The sequence below is a fragment of the Crocodylus siamensis genome, chromosome 4 (genome assembly GCF_052110815.1).
Source record: "Crocodylus siamensis isolate JL-2025a chromosome 4, ASM5211081v1, whole genome shotgun sequence".
In the NCBI taxonomy this organism is placed as follows: Eukaryota; Metazoa; Chordata; order Crocodylia; family Crocodylidae; genus Crocodylus; species Crocodylus siamensis.
Genome location: NC_143398.1, coordinates 24,925,291 through 24,949,189, shown reverse-complemented (window position 1 = coordinate 24,949,189; position 23,899 = coordinate 24,925,291). Strand labels below are relative to the sequence as shown.

General features: G+C 44.6%; 1 protein-coding gene across 9 annotated transcripts in view; it reads left to right on the top strand.

The window, feature by feature from the left end:
• SRPK2 (SRSF protein kinase 2) overlaps positions 1 to 23,899 on the top strand; it is a 279,322-nt gene that overhangs the window by 169,131 nt on the left and 86,292 nt on the right. For 5 of the 9 annotated variants that reach the window (XM_090041996.1, XM_090041997.1, XM_090042002.1 and 2 more), the window contains 5 exons: positions 5,060 to 5,143; positions 7,367 to 7,509; positions 18,722 to 18,830; positions 19,427 to 19,514; positions 19,766 to 19,853. In XM_090041996.1, the coding sequence (XP_089898122.1) occupies positions 5,060 to 5,143; positions 7,367 to 7,509; positions 18,722 to 18,830; positions 19,427 to 19,514; positions 19,766 to 19,853 (512 nt within the window). Of the gene's footprint in view, positions 1 to 5,059; positions 5,144 to 7,366; positions 7,510 to 18,721; positions 18,831 to 19,426; positions 19,515 to 19,765; positions 19,854 to 23,899 lie in introns of those variants that run through there. The other 4 variants (XM_090041999.1, XM_090042001.1, XM_090042005.1 and 1 more) reach the window with 1 other exon arrangement.

Below are 23,899 nucleotides of genomic sequence, written 5' to 3'. Positions count from 1 at the left end.
TGAAGAGGTTCAGGTCTCCCAATTGGTCCACATAGGGTTTTTTCTGTAGGCCTTTAACTAGACAAGTGGCCCTCCTCTGAACCCTCTCCAGGGCATCCACATCCCTCCTGAAGTGTGGTGCCCAAAACTGGATGTAGTACTCCAGCTGTGGCCTAACCAATCCCGCAAAGAGGGGAAGTATCACCTCTGTAGACCTGTTTGTGAGGCACCTACTTATGCAAGAAAGGGTGCAGTAGCTTTACTTATTACCTCATCACACTGGTGACTCGTGTTCATTTTGGAGTCAACTACAACTCCAAGATTCCTTTTCGCAGCTGTGCTACTTATAGTGGTACCTCCCAGGCTACAGGAGTGTTGATGATTCTTCCTCCCCAGGTACAACACATGACACTTATCCTTGTTAAAATGCATCCTGTTCTGTTCAGTCCATTTCCCCAGCCTGTCTAAATCAGCCTGGATTTGCTGCCTACTGTCTGTCTAGTTTGTGTATCTCCCCCCATAGTTTGGTGTCGTCACCAAACTTGGACAGGGTGCTTTTTACTCCCTCGTCCAAGTCACTAATGAAGATACTGAATAGTACCAGTCCCAAGAAGGAGCCTTGGGGGACTCCTCTGCCCACATTTCTCCAGGTAGTAACCAACCCATCAACCACCACTCTCTGGGTGTGTCCCATAAGTCAATTTTCTATGCATCAGACTGTGTAATAATCTACATTGCAACTGTTTAGTTTATTTGGGTGTGACACTGTGTCAAAGGCCTTTTTAAAACCTAAGTAAATAATATCTACCCCTGTTCCTTCATCCAAGCATTTTGTGACCCGGTCATAAAATGAAACCAGGTTAGTCAGGAAGGATCTGCCTGCTGTAAACCCATGATGATAGCCCTTGGCAACATTTTACCCACTGGTCCCCCACAAATGTGATTCTTAACAATTTTCTCAAAGGTCTTGCCAATGATACAGGTGAGACTAACTGAACTATAGTTACCCAGTTCCTCCTTCCTCCCCTTCTTGAAAATAGGGACCACATGGGCCCTTTTCCAGTCCTCTGGAACTTGTCCTGAGCACCATGAGCGCTCGAACAGTTGTGCTAGTGGCTCTGCTATGACTCCAGCTAATTCCCTAAGTACCCTAGGATGAAGATCATCAGGACATGTTGACTTAAATACATTTAACCCCTCCAGGTGCCCCTTTGCTAGGTCAGCTCGAACAGTTGGTGGGTCAATATCTATACTGGTCTTACCTAAGGTCCAAATGGGATGCGTATTTGTATTTGTGTCCAGGAACATGGATGCAAAGAAATCATTTAGAAGCTCCGCTTTGGCCATCCTATCTGTTACCAGTTGCCCTAGTTAGGAGCCCTAAGTTACCTTCTTTTTGCTTCCTGTGTACTTAAAGAATGACTTTGTTATCCTTAACTTTTGCTGCCAGCCTAAGCTCCGTTTCCACTATGGCTGTTCTCACTTTTTCCCTGCAAGCTTGAGCCAAGCAGTTATACTCCTCCTTAGTGGCAGCCCCCTGCTTCCACAGCCTGTAGGCCTCTTTTTTCCCCTCCAGGCTCTCCTGGATTTCCCTGCTCCACAAAGAGGGTTTCTTTGCTTTTTTGCCTCCTTTTTTGTGTACTGGAATGGTCCTTTTCTATGCCAGCAGGATTAGTCCCTTGAGAAACACCTACCCTTCCTGGACTCCCATCTCTCCAAGGCTTTTACCAGTCAGTCCCTCCTTAACTAAACTCCTGAGCTTGTTGAAGTTGGCCTTCCTGAAGTCTAGCACTTCCACCCTACTAGTTATCTTCCCCACCTTTCTCCAGATAGTGAACCATATCAATAGGTGGTCACTGTCCCCTAGGTTACCTTGCCCCTGCAGATCCCCCACCAAGTCAACCCATGTGGCCAGTAACAAGTCTAGTAAGGTATTTCCCCTAGTGGGAACATGTACGTCCTGCGGTAGGTGAAGGTCTTGTAAGGAGGTTAGAAACTTTCATGAATGGGCAGACCTGGCTGCCTGTTTCTCCCAGCAGATATCTGGGAAGTCTAAGTCCCCCATGACAACCAGGTCCTTTGGGCACACTGCCTCTGAGAGCTGTCTCAAGAATTCTAGGCCTAACTTGCCCCCCGGTAGACTGTGTAGTAGACCCCCACTATCAAGTCCCTTTTACCCCAATCCCCCCTGTAACCTGACCCATAGTACCTCAATTTGCCCTTCTTCCTGGCCCAAATTAACTACAGAAGATGTATATTGCTCCTTAACATAGAAAGCAATGCCTCTCTCCTCCCCCCCTGCTTTTTCCCCACTGTTCTGTCTGTACAGCCTGTAGCCCTCAATGTCGACTGCCCAGTCATGGGTAGGATCCCACCAAGTTTCTGTTAGCCCAACGAGGTCGAATTCTTTATTTGCAAGCAGGAGTACACATTCCTCCTCCTTGTTCCCCATGCTCCTAGCATTAGTATAGAGGCATCTAAGCCCCACAATACATGCCCTTGCTACTTCCCCATTCTGATGCTTAGCGGGACCCTTGGTACTTACATGGACTGTTCCAGCACCTGGCTTGAGGTTCGTCATTCCTGGCATTTCCCTGTTGTCAACATCCCCATCCCCCGACAAACCTAGTTAATAGTGTAGTACAATAACCAAGCAGCTGAAGAGAGAAAATGTCATACCTGGTGATGCGTGATATTTTGTAATGTTTACTAATCAGCATTTAAAATTTGCAGTTCATATATTCATAGATATAGGGTCGGAAGGGACCTTGCAGATCTTCTAATCCGACCCCCTGCCCTGGGCAGGAGAGAAAACTGGGCTCAGATGACCCCAGCTAGGTAATCTTCAAGCCTTCTCTTAAAGACCCCCAAGGTAGGTGCCAGCAATACTTCCCTTGGAAGTTGTTTCCAGATCCTAGTGGCCCTGACTATGGTAGTGCCTTCCAGTCTGAACCTACTCTCTAACAACTTATGGCCATTATTCCTTGTTACTCTGGGAGGCGCTTGGGGGAACAAGGTCTCTCCCATTCCCCACTGGTCCCCCCTAGTAAGTTTATAGATGGCCACCAGGTCCCCTCTCAGCCTTCTCTTGTGAAAGCTGAACAGGTTAAGGTCTCATAACCTCTCTTCGTAGGGTCCCTGAATCATGCAATTGGCCCTCCCCTGGACCCTCACAATGCTGTCCACATCCCTCCTGAAGTGTGGCTCCCAGAACTGGACGCAGTCCAACTGCAGCCTTATCAGTGTCGCATAAAGGAGGAGGATCACCTCCTTGGTTCTGCTTGTAATGCAATTAAAGCTTGAAGAATCAGAGAATCAGTCAGTTCTCTGAACACTTAATAGTCTATTATGAAGCCAGGTAGAGGTGTATATGTGCATTTTTATTTTCTTCCTCTGTGCTTGGAAGATGAGAAGAATTAATCTAGGTGCAATATGCCATAAAGCAGAAATTTTCAACCTTTTTGGTTTGGTGTTACTCCCAGTGGCTGGTTGAGAAGGCAGGAATCCTGTGGCCAGATGAGGTGGGGGTCCCCCAGCAGCCAGTTGATGACCAGGGGTGCGGAAGTGGTGGTGGCCATACACGCTGCTGAGTACCCCCTGACGGCATCCCAAGTACCCCCAGTTGAAAACCCTTGACATAAAGCATCATGTACCTACTTCAGGAAAGGAAAAATTACACATGAGTAAATCTTTGCTGTGTATGTGTTTGTGTACACATATTTAAAGCACATATATTTATCTTAACTTTTAGAGGCAATAAAAGTACAACTGTGTGAATAGTCTTCAGTTGTTAGAAAGTTGATTTCAATAGTTTTTGATAATTCTAGGTTTAGGAATATGGCAGTTGTATACATGTTTACATGTTTAAGAGTATGGAGTGACATACATTTTTATTGCTAATTAAGAATTTTAGTATCTCGACTTTTTCATGTGAGTGATGCTTTATGGTCCACTTTACAAAAGCCAAGATTAAAGAACTGATATGATTACATATTTATTTCATGCATCTCAAAAAGGATATCAGATTGGCTTTCATTGCATCTGAACTTTCAAGTTCAAGTAAGAGGACTACATATAAAGTAATCAGGTTATTGCTTCTCCATAGATCACTGACACAACTCTGTACCTTGAAACAGTAAAGAAACGAGCATTAACGTTGATACAATAATGGGATATTATGATGAAATCTGTTTGTAAAGTTCAAGCAGACAAATGTAGTGTTAATCATTAGGTTTATGTGACCTATCTCACAGGTCCAATTAAAAAATGCCCACAAAACTGGAGCAATGTTGGCATAGCTAATTACTTCCCTCATCTCCCCCATCTTCTCAGCAGCAAAATCTAACACCTTCAAAAGATCCCAACCCTTTAAACTCCATAAAAAGAGAGCTCTCTCATTTAAAATCAACACTTCAGTCTTTGCAAATACAAATGAATAACTAAATACTAATGTAACATTCCTCTTTTTTCATAACACATGAAGACCAATAATGTGAAACTGAATTGCCATTTAGCAAATATAACAAGGATTGTAGGCAGGAAACAGTAGCCTTGGAAACAAATCAAAGATAGTACCTTGGGGAAAGTATCAGATGAACTCTCATTTTGTTAAATGATGTCCCTAGAAATATCTTTTTTAAATTCTAAAATTGCTCAGTCCTTTTGGGTAAGAGATTCTTGATATCCCTAGATGTTTACTTCAAGATGAGTGATAAAAAAGTTTGAATATTTGTAAGATCACTCAAAGCTCTCTGAAGCACACTCTAAATCAGAAAAAATAACCAGTAGCTCCTTGGTAATAAATCATTTTAGTAGATTTTTTTTATTGCTGTAGCATCTTGCTCAAGTCTGCCCTTCAGAAAGATGGTCTTACTGGATATTTAATGCCGTGCTCTCTGAAGTGGTCAAAACATTATCAAACATGTAATCACATGTCTGAAGTTAAAGTTACAATAATTTCTAGAGTCATGCCATCCAAAGTGATCATTCCAAACATTCATAAATATGCCCATTTACCTGATTCACTGTTTTCAGGTATGTCAGCCAAGTACAGGTTCATGACTGTGCATTTGTTTTCTAGCTCATCAGTCTTAATGTTGAACTGTTTACAGACCTTGATCAACATATCCAAAATGGCCTCATGCCCAGAAGATCAAGTTTCAAGGTTTGTGTCATGGAACCTTACACTTCTAATTTTTTTAAATGGATTCAAGCTTGTTGTCAACATCCAACTGGGCTTGAATGCTGTCAGTTTATTTATGAGGTAAATCTAGGGTTTTGGAGATAATAGATTTCTGGCTCATTTAATTCAGCTTGTAGATTGACCATGATAGGGCTGAGGAGGTGATGCACATTCCTTAGAATATGGGTTCTTTTCTTATTTTTTTAAAGAAGCTAAAGTTCAATTTACTTTTCACCCTAGACTACACTGCAGAGAAACATGACATCTATGGGAATTCAATAATAAAGGGGAACAAAAAATGTAATTTCAGGAAAGAAAAGTGGTTAAAAAAGCAGTTGCTATATGATCTATGCATGCATCCCTCCTTTCTCCATTAGTGTTCTGTAACCATTTCTAAGCCTTGCATGGTTTTCTTTTTTGGATTGTTGATTCCTATCCCCAACATAGCTAAACATGATTAATGTAAGTCTCAAATATTTTAAATCAGAGCATTTACTGTAATAGCGAATAGCGTTCCCTTCCACCCTCCATTTTCCTGGAGAAACTGGGAGGAGGATATAACTTGCATAAGTGCAGACTTGGAAGAGAAATTTTTTTGAAGAGTGGTTCAAATTTTTTTTAGTCTCATGTTCCTCTTTTAAGTTCGTTATGATGCTGTGTGTCCCTGAGCTGCTTTGCTATGGATAATTTAAAAAGCAACAGTTTTTATCATTATAATCATATTGTGCCCTCAACAACATAAAAGAGACTATAGAGTATGTTTTGAATTTTCCCTTTCATATATATTTCCATTCTTTTGCTCTCTCATTCCTTCCTTTCATATAACCTCTAGAACTTTCTTCCCATATACCCTTAAAAGTTAAAAGTTTAGGAAGTACTGGTTCCTATATACTGTACCCCACTACTCCAGATGCTGTGTCTTTCCCAAAAAACTGCATATTGTGCAAAAGCGTGGAGAGATAGGACATTGTGAAATGGATACATGTAGGACTGGGATAACGCACCTAAATTATTTTCGTCCATAATCAAGGTAGTATTTGAATGCATGTTTCCAGAGCTAAAAAGTTAACACCAAAGTGCTTACCAGTCCTTAACTTGTGGTTTGATTGGAATGACTCTGCTGATTTACATTACATTTTCCTAATAGCTGGGATTTTAAATAGACATGAAAATAAATGCAGACTATTATACCTGAAGAGGGGGCACATTTCCTTTCCTTCTAGTTTTTTTCTTTACAGAGTAAGTTTTTCTTTCCATGTATATAAGCATGAATACACAAAATACCTGGACATCAAATTATCAGAGAATATTTTTTCCATAAGGTTGAGCAGATAGACATGCCTCAACCTCCATTTTCTTTTCTTAAGTGTGTTGCTTGCGACAGTCAAAAATAAAAATATGTGAAGGTTATAGATTTTCAAAGATACTAAGTGTAATACTTCTAATTATAGTATATGAGATGCATTCTAAACCTCGAAATCAAGAAGACATTTCACGAGTAGGGCATTTCTGATTTCCAAAAGCCAAAACAGTTATCAGAATACCAAATATCTTCAACAATTAACATTCCTAAAACGTAAGTGGTAAAATTCTGTTGGATTGCATGACTTGAGCGTAATTTAGCCAAGAAATTCACAATCTCTTCTGTTTACTAATACTCACTCTCTCTTTCCTGGATTGAGATGATTTTCTGTGTTACTGATAGACATTACAAATGAAAAACTTATCGAGTCATCTAGTTCACTTCAGTGAACAGCATGTTCCTGCAACATTTTTTTTTTTCTGTCACAGAAGAAATTTTGAATACCTTGTGTACCTCAGCAGTTACTGGGGAATATTCTTTCTTGATGCCACAAGTAAACATAAAATCTAAAACATAAAATCAACATTTCATTCACTCATTGGGAATGTGTAGTATTTGCATATTTCTGATTAGTCCTGATACTGTAAACCTTTTATGAGCTGCTTCAATGAAAAAGATTATATTCACTTGAAAGTTTTGGGGTTTGTTTTTTTGGTCTAGTCAGCTTTTATCTGTCTACGTATTTGGAAACCTCTGGGCATTACAAAGCAATATTTAAGAATGACATTAAGAAAAGATACCAGACATGTTTCACTAAAATTCCAAGTGCTTTCTGTGGCTAAATCCTCAAAGTGCTTCATGACCAAGGATCCTACTTAAATATGCGTTCTCCTTGTTTTTAGGCCAGAGCCTCAACAGAAAGCCCCTTCTGCACCTCCACCCCCACCACCTCCACCTCTGCCAGAGCCAACGCCACCAGAACCGGAGGAAGAAATTCTGGGATCTGATGATGAAGAGCAAGAAGATCCTGCAGATTATTGTAAAGGTCTGTATAATCAAACCTCATATAAAAAGTGTAACATTCAACAGCAAATCTTTCTATAGCTGCTACAGCTCTGGTTCTTGGGAACGGTTTGACTTGCCTGCACGGAGTGTGGTTCTTGTGCTTGTGTATATTGATTTTCTTAGGAGCTGGTCCTTGACTATGGAGTTCACTTGGCAGGTGCTAAGAATAACAAGAAACATCATCACTGCTTTCTAGACCAAGTGCAAAATGATTTTTGAATTTGTTTTCACACATAGCTTTACTTGTTTTATTTATAATAAACTTTCCCCTAGGCAGAGACATTAATGTAAGTAGAGACAGGTGAGTGGGGCACGAGGCCCTGGTGCTGACTTAGAAGGTTGCTGGAATGCTTCCTCCAGGAGCCAGGTGTAGGGACACAGCAGCAGCAGCCAGGGTCTTTGAGTCTCTGGGACAGGTAAAACTGATCACTTCCTGTCCCCTGCTCGCTGATGCTTGGAAACTCCCTCCCCCCACTCCAGACACAGGGGAGTTTTGCCTAAGGCATAAAACTTGTTAGTTACACTTCTGGGTAGAGGAATAGATTAATATTCATTGTTTTATTTATTTATTTATTTAGGAAGACTTTCAAATACCTTGGTGACTGGGAAATACAAGAACCTACATTTAGAATAGAATTAATTTCTTGGTTTCCTTTCTTCAGCTTAGGTTTACCATTCAGACACTCATTTTCATTACAACCTTCTTATCCTGACTTAGGGTACCATGTGGAAACTTTTCTTTGTTGCTTTTTCTTATTTGCATTCCAGTCTGAGTTACAGTCATCCTGAGCTAACTTGGCCACATTTTATAATCCAACTGTTCTCAACTTCTGAAAGGAGTCTTGGCACCAGATTTGATATTGGAGCAGTGCATCACACCACCATATACCTGACAAAAAATACAAAATACTTCAGAGGAAATGGCAAAAACTTAGCTAAACCTCTATGAAACACTTCAGCAGTTCACTGTGTTTATCAAATGTTTGCATTTTTGTTCTCAAGGCAAGTGAAATAAGCAAATAATTAATGTGAGCCTGGCATTATGCAGTAAGAAAAATCAGATTTCTTAAAATAGGAAGAAGATCAACCTATAAGTAAAGGACTCCTACCTTGAAGAAGAAACTGAAATATAAAATCATATTGGTTTTTTGAAGACCTGGTTAATATCATCAGACAGTGCAACAAGGAAGCATTGTAAAATTAACTGTACATTCTGTATCTCTGAACTGTACAAAGACTAGTGGGCCAAGACTAGAGGGACTGTATGTTCTGGTTTAACCGGGACAGTCCCAGATTTAAGAGGCCAGTTCCAGCTGGCTGAGGAGAATTATAATAGGTGCCCCGGAAATGCAGGGGCACAGAACCAGGGAGTCGGAGTGGCACAGACAGGTGTGACCCAGCTTGCAAGCTCCAGGCAGGCACAGCTGCCTGCCTGGAAGGCGGCCCTCCCCCTTGCTGGCTTGTGAGAGTGCAAAGGAAGGGAGGGGGCAGTATGTCCTGGATGTGAGGGATGAACGTCCTGATTGTCTGGGATCTCGTTATGGTCAGCATAGCTAAAATTGATGTGTTTCATAGATTCATAGATTGTTAGGGGCTGGAAGAGATGTTGTAGATCATCAGGTCCAGTACCCCTGCATTGGGCAGGAAAAGACAACTGGAGTCAAGTGACCCCAGCAAGTTGACTGTCCAGTCTTCTCTGAAGATTTCCAGGGTAGGTGACTGAACCACCACTGGAGGGAGTTTATTCCACAGTCTTGACACCCTGTTTTAATGGTTAATAATGTTTCATGCAGGCAAGACCTTATTGGCTTACAGTTCTGAGGCTCTTGTTTCCCAGCACAGAAAAAGTTTTGTGCTTTAAATTAAAATAATAAGTGAGACTTTGTTCAACTATCAAAAATTACATTAATTTATGGGATTCAGATAATGTGCAGCCTCCCTGTACAATTCTGGCATTGAAAAACAACCATTAAAATCAAGACAGATTTGAAGTGCAGGGTTAGGAAAAGGTAATGGAAAGACTATTTGTTGCTTAATTCTGTTCATATTGCAAACAGATAACATCTGTCCTTGAAGATAACTTTTGTTGCTGTAACATTAGTCATTATTGAATTTCAGTTTTTCTTTTTTAAGCTTCTGTTTACCATTTGTTACAAAGATAAAGCAGTCCTATGTTTTCACCCAGATGCAGTAACTGAGTTTTACCTATAACAAGATTATTTTCTATGTCCCAGGATCCTTTCCAAAATGTCATAATCTGCCTAAGAAGGCTCAGTCACATAATTAGAAATGTAAGAATTTAAAGTGAGAGTGCAAGAGGACCAGGCCCCAGAGGCAGCCATGATGCCCCCTTGTCACCAAACAGCTCCTGCCCAGCTTTAACCCTAAGCTACCCTCCCTTTGCTCTTGCCTGTCATGCCTTGGTATTATTAATAGATTTGGAAAGGGAAGGTTACCCAAGGGCCTTAGAGTGAGCCTGGACTTATCTTCTGGCTATCAGACTCCTCTTGGATTCCACCGATCCTAATCTGTCTCTATGCTAGGTGGGCCATCTTGGCCCATATGTGCCCCCTATGACAGTATATGCCTTATGGGCTATTCATGGCCTCCAACTTCTCCTGTAGCCATGCTCATACCTCACAGGTGTTACTAGTCACTCATCAATAGGTGCTCAGCCCCCAATTTCCACTCCAGCCCATTTAGGCCTCCTTGCCTTTTCTCAATCTGTCTCTCCTGGGGCTCAGGCCTCTGTGCCTCTGTCAGTTTCTGCCCCTTGTGGGGTTCAGGCTGCTATATCTTTGACCACTTTTGCTGCTCCTGGGCTATAGACCTCTGGCTCCAGGTCTTGTCTTGCTTGAGCTGTGATTTCACCCCTTGGGCACTGTTCCAGGCTCTCTCTTTGTCCTCTAGGCTTACCCTGATAGGAATTTATTCTGTGTCTTAGACCCCAGCCCCTGGTGAGATTCTCCAAAACAGTTGCATGCGACTCTGGCACTGCTGGGACATCCAGTCTTGCCTGCTAGTCCCTTACTGGTCCTCCAGTTACAACTATAACCAAAACATAAACACCCAAGCTGCCACACAATCTGTAAGCTTACTGGCTATATAACTAACTTACCCCTGTAAGCCTTTGATCCCTTACTTATAGTTTTCATTGTAGACAGCTTCCCCAAACCAGGCACTGCTCATCTTACAGGTGTGACTTGGGCTTTGCCTTGCTACTCCCTTCCCGTGCTCGACTGGTCTGGGAGGGGAAGAGAAAAGTGGGACAAACTCCCCCCACCCCCCTATCTGTTCCCCAGACTGAGGACCCCATTATGAGGAGTGGATGGGGAACATGAGCACCTGATCCTTCACTATGCTCCTACTTTCAGCAAGCAGAAGAGAGAAAGCAGCAGTGGAGGGAGGGCGCAGCAGCTTCCCCTCCTGCTTCTCACACTGGGACTCGGGTGTGAGAAGCAGGTAGGAGGTGATGCTGCTTTCTCCACTCAGCTCCTGGGCACTATGAACTGAATGCATGGAGCCCTTCAGCATAGCTCCTGCCTGCTCTGCATTCCTGGGACTCCAGTGTGAGGCTTTGCCCCACCACCTTTGTGAGAGTCTCCCTAAGCCTAATCCCTGGCCCCACTGACTTCCCCTTTCTGTCTCTACCACCCAGATGGGCAGGAGTGGTGCTGATTTAAAAGCCAGCGAGGCCGGAGACTGGGCTTGGGGAGGTTTTCTCTGAGCCCAGTCCTGACCCCACTGGCTTTAAAATTGCCATCCTACCACCCAGCTGTGCAGCACAGGCAGGAAGGGGAAACCAGTGGGCTGGCAAAATCTCTACTTCTTCCCGAAACTGGGGACTGTAGGGATGCAGGAAGCAAGGACTGCTGTTCCTCTCATCTCCTGGACTGGTCTGGGAAGGGAGGAGGGGGAAGAATTGGGGCAAAGCCCCAAGCCTGCTGCCTGGTAGCCAAGTGGACAGAGCAGCACAGCAAAGCCACCTGCCTGCTTCTCTCACTGAAATCCCTGGAGTATGAGGAGCTGGCAGGGAGCAGCTGGCAGCTTTTCCCTCTGCTTCAGGGAAGGGCTGGACCAGTTGCCCTCTGGGCCTTCTTCAGATCGTGGAAACCCCTGGCTCCATTTGTCCGAGTCCTCATGAGAAGTTAAGCTGGAAGAAAGTCAACAAACGTTCAGTCTCCCAGGGCTGACTTCAACTTGGTTAGTGTCAGCTTATTTTTCTTCTGAACCACCATTTTTCCAGGAAGAAGAACATGAATGTTTGTACATTTTTGGTTTTACTGGGAGAGTGGCAGTTTATAAATACAAAATGGGACTTTAAAAGGCTGTTTGTTTAGGTCTCTTCTTAACTACATCCCCAAAACCCTCTGAAAGCTCTCCAAGATTGATTAAACTGCTTCACTTAAAAAACAGTGTTTCAGGGGTGTTGGTGATAGCCATGTTGGTCTAAGGACATAGGCAGACAAGGTCCTTTGGGTAAATGTGATTTTTTTTTTATTAGACCAACTAAATAGTTGGAAAAACTGTTCTTCACAAGCTTTCAGGCACAAACACGCTTCTTCAGGCATAGGGAGAGTCTTCTGGTGTTTGTATGCTCTCCTGGGTGGAATAGAAATTTAAACCAATATGTAATATGAAGGTCTGAAAATGCAAATGTGTGGCAGGGAGGATTCAAAGGGATGTAAGCAAGATAGGGGGGCGGTGGGGGAGAAACTGGGGAATGTTGATCTGGTGATAGAGTTTAGTTGGTAAAATGCAGAGAGGCTACCTGGGTTTATTAGATGGCAGACAGGTTATAAATGTGCCATAAAACCGTGTCTATATTTAATCCATGGCTTTTTGTATCCAGTACATTTATGAAGTGAAGTCTATAGACTCATCTGCAAAAGTTTTTTTTATAAGTTCCCTTTGAGGATTAGAACTGAGAGATTGGAGAGAGAGTGGTTGTCTTGTCAGAAATGTGCCCCCACAGGCAATTGGGTATTTTTGTCTTTGATAGATTTTCAGTGTGCATTTATTCTGGTACAGGGGTATGGGTTGTAGCCATATTGATCTCAGGACATAAGCAGACATGTTTCTTTGGGTGAATAAGATATCTTTTATTAGACCAACTTAAATAGTTGGGAAACATTTTTTTAGCAAGCTTTTGGGTTTAAAAACCCTTTGTCAGTCTGAGGAAGTCTCTGCAGTTGGTATGTGCTCTTCCTGGATGGAATGAATAGTAAAGAAGCCAGAGGCTGGGCCGTATGCATGTAAGACAGGCAGTCAGTGAAGATGTAAATTGTGGAGTCAGTGGGTGAGAGACAGGCTGGATGGTGGGGAAAGGGGGATGAATGTAGCAGTTAAATAGTGGAGAAGTACCTACGGAATCAGAAGTCAGGTAGGTTATAGTGTGTCATAAATCCAGTGTCTATATTTAGTCCATGATTTTTTTGTATCCAGGAGGTTGATGAAGTGAAGTTCATAGGCTCATCCCTGAGAAGTGTTTTGTAAGTTCCCTTTGAGGATTAAAACTGAGAGATTGGAGAGAGAGTAGTTTTCTTGTGAGAAACATGCCCCCACAAGTAATTAGGTATTCTTGTCTTTGATAGATTTCTGGTGTGCATTCATTCTGGTACACAGATGTTGTTTGGTCTTTCCTATGTATTTTCCATCGGGGCATTTGGTGCACTGGATGAAATGTATTACATTTCTGGAGGTATAGCTGTAAGATCCAAGAATGCTGATGGCTCTGTTGTAGGGTGTAGTAATTGAGGTGGTGGAGATGTGTTGGCAGGTTTTGCATTTCTTGTCATGGCATGGTCTAGATCCATTCAGTGTGTTTTGGACCTGAGGAAGCTTGCTTCTGGTGATGAGGTTAGCGAGCCCTCAGATACAGCCAAGCCCTCAGATACCACCAAGTTGCACTGAGGAGAACACCCGAGATTGCCACCTCACCAGTCTTAAGAAGGCTTTCACCCAAAAAGGACACTCCTCGAAACAGAGATCGCACATTTGAAAGAGCCACCCAGATACCACATGAAGAATTGCTGCAGTACAGAAGAAAACCCTCCACAAATTACACACTGCTGGTTATGACATACCACCCCTCCTTTGAACCCACACGGATAGTTCTCAAAAAATTTCAGCCCATACTAGAAAGAGACCGTATTCTTAAAGAGATTTTCCCAGAACCACCCATCCTAACCTTCAAACAAACACTGAACCTTGCTAACCTCATCACCAGAAGCAAACTTCCTCAGGCCCAGAAGATACTAAATGTATCCAGACCATGCTATGACAAGAAATGCAAAACCTGCCAACACATCTCCACCACCCCAACAATTATACCCCACAACAGAACTATCGGCATTCCTGGATCTTACAGCTGTACCTCCAGAAATGTAATGTATCTCCTCCAGTGTACCAAATGCCCTGTTGGAAAATACTGCAGTTTTGTTACAAGAAAAATACTGTTAGATCAGGCCAACTGAATTCAGTAGAAAGGCTCCTCTTGACAAAAATGGGTTTGGGATCAAGCCTTTTTTTAAATGTCCACTTGTCTAAGAAATGCAATTAAATGTCAGAATTCCAGCTACCTGATTTTTCAAGGGTGCATATAGCCTCTGAAGCTGTTTTTATTTTTTTTCTGAGAAGTCATAAGCATCTGGACATTAATTTCAAGAGACTGTCATCATTCTGTGGATGTAATTGGAATTCTTTGCCTCTCTGATCAAGTAGTTTTCCCTCCAGAGATATCTCCTATTCATTCAGGTCTCAAAGGGAATAATTCCTTACACAAACATGGAATTTGTCAGCTATGTTATGAATACATTCAAGAAGCACGCAGGAATAATGATCTCTCTTATTTTCTGCCCCTCTCTCTTAAGTACATGCAATAGTTGTATCAGAGATATCATTATTTTCTGTGCTGTACTGAATAGTACAACAGAACTTCTGTTATTGATACCAATGCTACTTATATCATAAATGCTACTTATATTGTAAATTTTAAAATACCAGTATTGTTTTCTTTCTTATCCAAATGGGAGAGGCCCTGTTCCCCTGAGCGCTACCCTGGCCACAAGTTGATTGAGAGTAGGTTCAGGCTTGACATCAGGAGGCACTACTTCACAGTCAGGGCAGCTAGGATCTGGAACCAACTTCCAAGGGAAGTGGTGGTTGCTCTTACCTTGGGGGTCTTCAAGAGGAGGCTAGATATACACCTTTCTGGGGTCATTTGATCCCAGCCTTCTTTCCTGCCTGTGGCAGGGGGTCGGACTTGATGATCTGCTCAGGTCCCTTCTGACCCTACCAAGTATGAAACTATGAAATAGCTTTTAAAGTAACTAGGAAGATGAATACACTTGAATCTTACTAAATTTGAATCTTTCTGTGCAACTTTTGGCTAAAGTCTGTTAACCAAGGAACCTTACTTCTGTGTTGGAAGAGACAAACAGATAAAAAAAGGACATTGCAGAGATGCTATCAGGAAACTAGCCTTCAGCCACTGCTGCCCACTAAGGTTGGGGGTTGCGGCTCGTCCGGGAGGTGCAGGAGGGGGTGGCTCCCGCCACTGTATGCATCCCAGAAGGGCATAGGGGCTGCGTGTGCCCCCAGATCTGCGCGGGGTGCAGGCGGAGCAGCTTCTGCTACAGGCTGGGGCTGCCCAGGGCTCTTCCCAGCAGCGGGGGGGCTGGGCCAAGCTGCACTTCGGGCGGGGGGCGGTGCTGGGAGCAGGCTACAGGGCGGGGCTGCAGCCACTCCAAAATTCACTGTAGCCCCCACAAAGCTCTCTCCTAGTGCTGGCACCACCTGCCCTGAGCGCAGCCCCTCCTATGAGGTAGGAAGAGCCCGACCCCAGCCTGTAGCAGCAACCCACCCTGCTTGTGCAGATCTGGGGGCACATGCCCCCCACCCCGTGCCCTCCTGGGGCATGTGCAGTGGTGGGAGCTACCCACATCCACCCCATGCCCCCACCCCCGGATGAGCCATGGCTCCATCCTGCACCCACCCTGCCCCACCGCAGCTGGGCAGTGCCTGCTTCTGCCCCACTCCCTTCCTTACCACAGGGCCTTGATCTGCCCCCATGCCCCCTCCCTTCCCCCTCCCTGTCCACCACAACAGACTTACCAGCTGGTCGGCTGTAGTCCTCACTGCCTTTGTGCTGTGCTGTGGTTGTGCACATGCATGAGCATTTATCGGCCAAATCCATCAGCCACATCAAGCCAATTTCCAATATGCTCCATTTTCTTTATATTGGTGCTGAGCCAATATTGGACCAATGTATTGATGAACCTCTACTGCCCACTTACTACTGTCTTCTGGGCTAGAGACAGTAGTTGCAAATAAACTGGTATAAGTGATCAGAAACTGGTTCAAATCTGTAACACAGCAAGTCAGAAAACCTGAGGCTGAATCAATTCAGTCTTTGCAGATTAGCCTAAACTGCACAGATTAAATTGAAACAGAAATGAACAGACATTTACTTTGATTCAGGTAATGCAGCCACATGCTTGCAGTGGCTCAGGCCAGAAGCCAGGGGGTGCTAGAGCATGGCTTTCTGGCTGTGTTCACTTTCTCTTCTTGCTGCCCCTGAGGTCTCTGGGATTTGTAATCCAGAATCATAGCAGCAGGACTCTGCAGGGTTGCTCATCATTTCTTTTTCCTGCTTCCAAGTGCCTCTTGGATTTGTAGTCCACAGTTGCAGCCAGTAGTAAGTTAGAGCAGGGGAAAGGGTGTTTAACCCCCCTCCCTGGCCCCAGCCCGCAGCACCATCCAGGGTTTATCTTGGGGGGGCAGTCCCCATAGACTGAACTGCATCCCCAGCTGAGCTTGTCGTCCGTGTCGTCATGTCCTCCCCCCACCCCTCCCCATCAGCCAGCCCTCGCTGCTCCAGCTAGGGAGCAGAGGGGCCAGGGCCAGCCCTGCTCTCTGGAGTAGACACCACAGCCTAGCCCAGGGATGGAAAGCATGCTGGGATGCTGAGGGACTGATTTAACTTAAACCAGAAAGGGGCCTGGGTCAGAAGTTTCATAAACCAGTTTGACTAGAAATAACAATCTCAAACTGGCAGAGGGTAGATTCAGACTAGACATCAGGAGGCGCTACTTCACTGTCAGGGCAGCTAGGATCTGGAACCAACTTCCAAGAGAAGTGGTGCTGGTTCCTACCCTGGGGTCTTTAAGAGGAGGCTGGATGAACACTTTGCTGGGGTTGTTTCACCCCAGTACTTTTTCCTGCCATGGCAGGGGGTCGGACTCAATGATGTGCTCAGGTCCCTTCTGGCCCTACCAACTATGAAACCATGAAGCTATGACCCAAATCAGTTAAGTCTAATACACTCCATTTTATCTATATCCAACCAGGTTTATCTTAAATCAGTTTCAGCCATTTTGAAACTGGTTTATGTGCACTGAGCTTCTGTTCTTTTAATGCTTTTTAGGCCAGTTTCTGATCACTTAAACTGGTTTATGTGTGTCCCTGGCCCACATTTGGATGGGTAAAAAATTGGCTGGTGGGATGCACCCAGAGAGTAGTGGTGGATGAGTCGTACTCAACCTCGTGAGATGTGGGCAGTGGGGTCCCCCAGGGCTCAGTCCTCGGGCCCGCACTTTTTAACATCTTCATCAGCTACTGGGACGAGGGGTTGAAAGCATGTTGTCCAAGTTTGCTGATGATACTAAGATGTGGGGCTAGGTGGACACACTTGAAGAGAGAGAGAGGCTGCAACTAGATTTAGACAGACTACAAAAGTGGGCAGATGAGAATAGGATGGGTTCAACGTAGACAAATGCAGGGTGCTGCACCTTGGGAGAAGGAATTCACAGCATACATACAGGCTGGGGAGTTTGTCTCTTGAAAGCACAGAGGCAGAAAGGGACTTTGGAGTCATTATTGACTTTAAGATGAACATGAGCTGCCAATGCCAGACCGCAGCCAGCAAAGCCATACCTTGTCATGTATCCAAAGGTGCATCTCAAGCTGGTCCAGAGAGGTGATACTCCCCCTGTATGAGACTTTGGTCAGGCCGCAGTTGGAGTACTGCATCCAGTACTGGGCGCTGCACTTCAAAAGGGATGTGGCCAGCTTGGAGAGGGTTCAGAGGAGGGCCACCCACTTGGTGAGAGGGCAGCAGGGCAGGCCCTATGAGGAGAGATTGAGGGACCTGAACCTATTCAGCCTCGATAAGAGGAGGCTGAGGGGGGACCTGGTGGCTGCCTACAAATTCATCAGGGTAGATCATCAGCAAATAGGAAGAGCCCTATTCTCCCCAGCACCACGTGGGGTGATGAGGAACAATGGTAATAAGCTGATGGAGAATAGGTTTAGGTTAGAGATCAGAAGGCAATATTTTACAGTTAGGGTGGCCAGAATCTGGACCCAACTTCCCAGGGAAGTAAGTGGTCCTCACCCCTACCTTGGGCAAATTCAAAAAGAGTTTAGATGGTTACCTGTCTGGGGTCTCATAAACCCAGCATTCATTCCTGCCTGTAGCAGGGGGTCAGGCTAGATGATCTAATGAGGTCCCTCCTGACCCTAGCTACTATGAAACTATGAAACAATCTATGCAACTTAGACTAACCTATGAATATTGAATCAATTCAGCCTGGGGTGTTTTGACTGTCTGTACTTAACCCTATACCCAGGTTCCTTTCACAGTTCAGCATGCTTTGATTCAAGGTTCAGGTCTGGGAAAAAATAAATGGCCTGGCAAACATCAGGCATGTGGGCATTTCCCAACTGCTAGCTGAGAGCACTGTTTTGCTGAGAGGCTTCTGTACTTTCTTGGAAGGCATTTTATCTGTCATTGTTTCCTTTCCTGTTTGTTTCTCACTAACAACCTCCACTGATTTAACCTGGTACAGTCAGGTAAAATATATTGACTAGGTAACAGACACATAATATTCAGATAAATAATATAGAAATGTCCCATGTTTTCCACAGTGTATATGAAAATTAGGAGTTCAGTTAGAAAAAGAAAAGCTGGCAATATTATATGGGACAGTAAGGTAAATACAGAGCAGGTAAATACAAGACGTTTTTCTCCAGAAAGTCATGAAAGTTATTTTAATTACAGTATATTCTGTTATGGTTTTCTCATTTATAATTTAGGACAACTTGAAAAGAAACCTGGTATTAAATTAATAAATAGGAAATCAGAAGTAACTGCTATTTTCTAAGTATATTGTTTATATTTTTCATTAAAGGTGGCTATCATCCAGTGAAAATTGGAGATCTTTTCAATGGCCGATATCATGTTATTAGAAAGCTAGGATGGGGACACTTCTCTACAGTTTGGCTATGCTGGGACATGCAGTAAGATATCTACTTTTATATTTATTCTCCTCCTTTTCCATTTCTAATTAGAGTAAAGGCTGCTGCCATTTTGTGAGTAGTCATTTCTGCCTTAGAACAAGAGTTTGTTACATCAGTGGTTTTTTGTGGTTTTGTTGCTCTTTGTTAACCAGCTGTATATAGAAATAACGACACTGTTTTTTTCATTTTGGTCAGTGATATACTTTATAAAACTTGTCAGGAATAAGTTTATTTTTAGTTTCTTTGTCAAATTATTAATGCTTATTGAATTAACATGTTCTCTTAAACAAGCTAATGTTTTTATTCATCCTGTATCCTTAAAAGGAAATATAATTATATTTTGACTGAACGGTAAAATATAGACCTAAGTTCCCCTTTTAAAGACATTAGCATTTGAAATAAATTAAGTCAGCCTGTCATCTGAATGTTTTTGATGTTGCTTCAAATATAGGTAAAAAGGAATTGTTCTGTGTCAAAACACACTGCATTGTTCAATATTACAGTATGTGACCAAACTGGAGTATATAATTGCATAAAGTATGCTTCTTAAAATCTGTTAACTGGATATTTGTTGAATAATTATTATTGTTTTCAAGGGGGAAAAGGTTTGTTGCAATGAAAGTTGTAAAAAGTGCCCAGCATTATACAGAGACTGCCTTGGATGAAATAAAGTTGTTGAAATGCGTAAGTATCATGATGGCAGTGCTTTACCAATCATAGTAAATTCCCATTGTCTCTTTGTTTAAATACATGCTTTTGAACTTCATCTTTTTCCCTAAATCTTGTATTCCCTAAATATATTGATGTTTCATTACTTATTCTCGTAATTTATAGGACCCCCATAATGCTGTTTAGATTTTTAAAAAATAAGAATTTGTATGTATCTTAAAGTTAAATTATTACCTAATATATTAGTATCTACTTTCTTTGCTTAGGTTCGTGAAAGTGATCCCAGTGATCCAAACAAAGACATGGTTGTACAGTTAATTGATGACTTCAAAATTTCAGGAATGAATGGAATACGTATCCTTTTATAGTAATTCTACCTATTTTAGAACTAAAATAAGTGATAAATGTTTTGTTTTTTTACACAATTTCTGTGTATACACCAAGCAAGACTTTTTCAAAGTAACCTGCCTTTTTTAACCCTTTAAATTAGAATATAGAACTACTAATGCCATATTAAGACATGAACATCAGTAGCATTGGTAATTCATTTACGCTAGTGAAAAACAGGGCAGGTCCAAATATAAAAAGAATAAAAGATGAACATGTTTATGATGAGCTGCCTGGCCTAATAGAATACTAGATGACAGGGATTTTAAATGCAACTTTTCTGAATAATATTGTTTAACTTATCAGATGTTTATCAGTGTATTGTGTTTCATTGTAAATACTGTGGAACATTAACTTATTGTGGGCTGGAGAAGATTTTTTTCTAAATGCAAGCAGGCAGCTTATGTTGAAAGGATTTGAGTTTAGATTCCATTATGTATTACTATTGTAATGTGGAGGGGGAAACCCTCAAAAGAATGAGAGAGAATTACTCATATTTCATAAGGTGTCATTAAAGAAGTAAATGCTTTTCCCTTTAAACTTTACAAAATTAAAAGTTAAAGTCTTGTTTGGGTAGACTATTCCTTAAATTCTGACGACTGTTAGAGGACAGATTCTGAGTGACAAAACAGGCAGTAGCATAATCTTTAACACCATAGAATTGTCAGGTGTAATGATTCAGCTGAAAAGTCATATAATAAAATACAGCAAGTTGACAGCTATTAAACATGAAGATTGGATAGTTTTAAAGGATTTATAATAGCTCAGACTAATGGTGAGCATATGTTCCCTCCTGCCTGCTGAAGAATAGAGATCCTGACTTGTAAAATAATATAGTTTCATAGTTTCTAGGGTTGGAAGGAACCTGAGCAGGTCATCGAGTCTGACCCCCTGCCATGGCAGGAAAGAGTACTGGGGTCAAATGACCCCAGCAAGGTGTACATCTAGAGATATAATATGGTTTATATCTCATTCCTGAGAAGTTTTGTTGAGATTTTTCTGTTGCTAAATGATTATCTTGGCCAATCAGTGACCAAATACAGGTGTTAACATTTTGGAGAATGGTTATTGATAAAAGCAGAGCCCCCTGCCAACCCCCAGCACAGCCGGAGGCAAGTGGGGCCTGTGGTGGGAGGGGGTTAACCCCTCACTGAGTGGGAGGAGGCAGCTGCATGGAGCCAGGCCGGTTCAAGCCCTGCCCAGGGCCCTACTTTGCCAGCCCCCCAGGGAGAGAGAGAGGTAGGAGGGGGTACTCACCTGTCCCCCTCCAGTAGGACAGAGCCCCCAAATCCCAGGCAGGGCCCCCCCTTGCCTGACAGCAGCTTTCCCTGCTGGCGGGCCCACTGCACATGTGCGCAGTTTAAAAGGGCCCACCAACAGCAGCAAAAAAATCCCCAGTTAGCCTCTGAAGCAGCGAGAGACATGCGGGTGAAAGCCCACTGCATCCTTGCTTCCCTCCAAATCTCCCAGACACCCCCCAGCAGTCGTGGAGCCCCCCGCCGACCCCAAGCACAGCTGGAGGCAAGCGGGGCCTGTGGTGGGAGGAGGTTAAGCCCTCACTGAGTGGGAGGAGGCAGCTGTGTGGAACCAGGCAGGGTCAAGCCCCGCCCAGGCCCCTACTTCGCCCAGCCCCCCAGGGAGCTACGCAACCAGAGCAGTGTGAACAGGCTGCACAGACAGACGTGCTTGTCTGCCAGTGCGTGAGTTAGCATGGAGTTCACGCAGGAGGGTGCGCAGGAGGGCCCGAGACCGTGCCTGCGAACCCCCCAGGGTAGACAGTCCCAGCCATAGCCAGTCCACCAGAGGCATGACACAGATGGAAACGCATCGTACCCTGAGGGTCCCCTCGGGCATCTCAGAGACAGCCACGCAGACGGAGCCCCTGGCTCTTGGCTGTGGGGGCTGCCTGTCCCTTTTTCAGGCTCTGGGGCCCAGGAGCATGGCGACCTCCCCGTGTGGGGTCTGCTCTCTTTTGGGCTCTCTGGTGCGCAAGCTGGAGGAGCTCCAGGCCATAGTCCAGAGACCGCGTGCCATCAGGGACTGTGAGCAGGAGATCAACTCCTACTGCCAGGCCCTTCTCCCCTGGGATCCAGAGAGTAGACCACCATCTCCCTCCAGGACAAGGGAAGACTCTGGGACCTCCCACTCTGTCCAGTCAGGGGCATGGACCAAGGTGGTCAAGGACCCTAAGGCCTGCTGCACCAAGGCCACTGCCCCACCGGAGCTTAGCAACAGGTACGCACATCTTGCAGCTCCAGCAGAGCCTGCTGAGTTGCTAGCTCCCACAGGCAACACAGGCTCAACTGCAGCTATTGTCTCTGCTCTTCCCAAGACAAAATGTGAGGTGTTTGTTGTGGGAGACTGCATCCTGAGGGGGACTGAGGGGGCAATCTGCTGCCCCGATCCCTTAGTCCGGGAAGTCTGCTGCTTCCTGGGGGCCCACATCCAGGACATTGCGAAGAAAATCCCAAAGCTCCTCCAGCCCACAAACCACTATCCCATGCTCCTTATTCATGTGGGCACCAATGACATGGCTCGGAGCACTCCCAGCCGGGTCATGAGGCACTACAGGGATTTGGGAGTGGGGCTAAAGGGCCTGGGGGCACAGGTGGTGTACTTGTCGATTCTTCCAGTCTCGGGCTATGGGCTGAGGAGGGAGAGGAGGATCCACGCAGTGAACCAAAGACTGTGGTGCGGGTGTCATTGGGAAGACTTTGGCTTCTATGACCACAGCCCGCTCTCTGGCGAGAGAGGCAACAAGCTGCTGGGAAGAGATGGCCTCCACCTCTCTTCCCTGGGGAGGAGGCTCTTCTCAGCCAGACTGGCTGACCTGCTCCACTGGGCTTTAAACTAAGCCCGCTGGGGGACGGGGGGACTACCGCCACTGCTGGCCTGCTGAGCAACCCTTGCAAAGCCGGTGTGCCAAGGCACTTAAGGGAGCCCACCCTTGCCCCAGCCCTGGTACAATCTGTGGGCAAGGCAAGAGCCCCCAGGGGGACACTTGCCTGCCTGTACACAAATGCCAGGAGCTTGGGGAATAAGCAGGAGGAGCTTGTCCTCCTGCTCAGTGCAAATAATTATATGATGTCATAGGGATATAACGGAGACCTGGTGGGACTCCATCCATGACTGGACCTCGGGTATAGATGGCTATACCCTGTACAGGAGGAATCGTGTAAATAAAAGGGGCAGGGGTGTAGCTCTCTATGTTAAGGAAAGCTAAACGTCCCTGCAAGCTGATATTGGCGACCAGGGCGGACAACTGGAGACCCTCTGGGTTAAAATCCGTGGGGAACATGGCAAAGGGGACACAGTGGTGGGAGTCTAATACAGACCTCCCACCCAAAGTCCTGAGCTTGACCAGGAGTTTGCCCGGGAATTGGCTGAGGCCGCATGCTCCAGGACCCTGGTTGTCATGGGTGACTTCAATTACCCGGACATCTCGTGGAAGGATCACTCAGCAAAATCTGAGTGGTCGCAAAGCTTCCTCTCGTGCGTGGATGACCTCTACCTCACTCAAGAAGTGTATGGGCCAACAAGAGGCAAAGAGCTGCTCAACCTGGTACTGGCTACTGGGGATGACCTAATTGGTGACCTAGTGATTGATGGGAAGCTGGGTGACAGTGACCATGAGCTGATCACCTTTACCATCCGCCCTAAAGCTGGCAAGTCAGTCAGCAACGCGGAAGTTCTTGACTTCAGAAAAGCCGACTTTGACAAGCTCAGGAGGATTGTCAGTCAGGCCCTTAGGGACCATGACCCCAGGGAGAGGGGAGTTCAAGAAGAGTGGTTGTTCCTCAAGGGAATGATCCTCAGTGCACAAGCTAAGTCTATTCCATCTTGGAGGAAAGGCAGCAAGAGGGTACAGCAGCCCCCCTGGCTGTCCAGGGATCTAGCAGACCTCCTGAGGCTAAAAAGAAAGGCCTACAAAGGATGGAGGACAGGATTCACCTCCAAGGAGGATTATTCTGCAGTGGTCCAGTCCTGCAGGGAGCAAACCAGGAAAGCCAAGG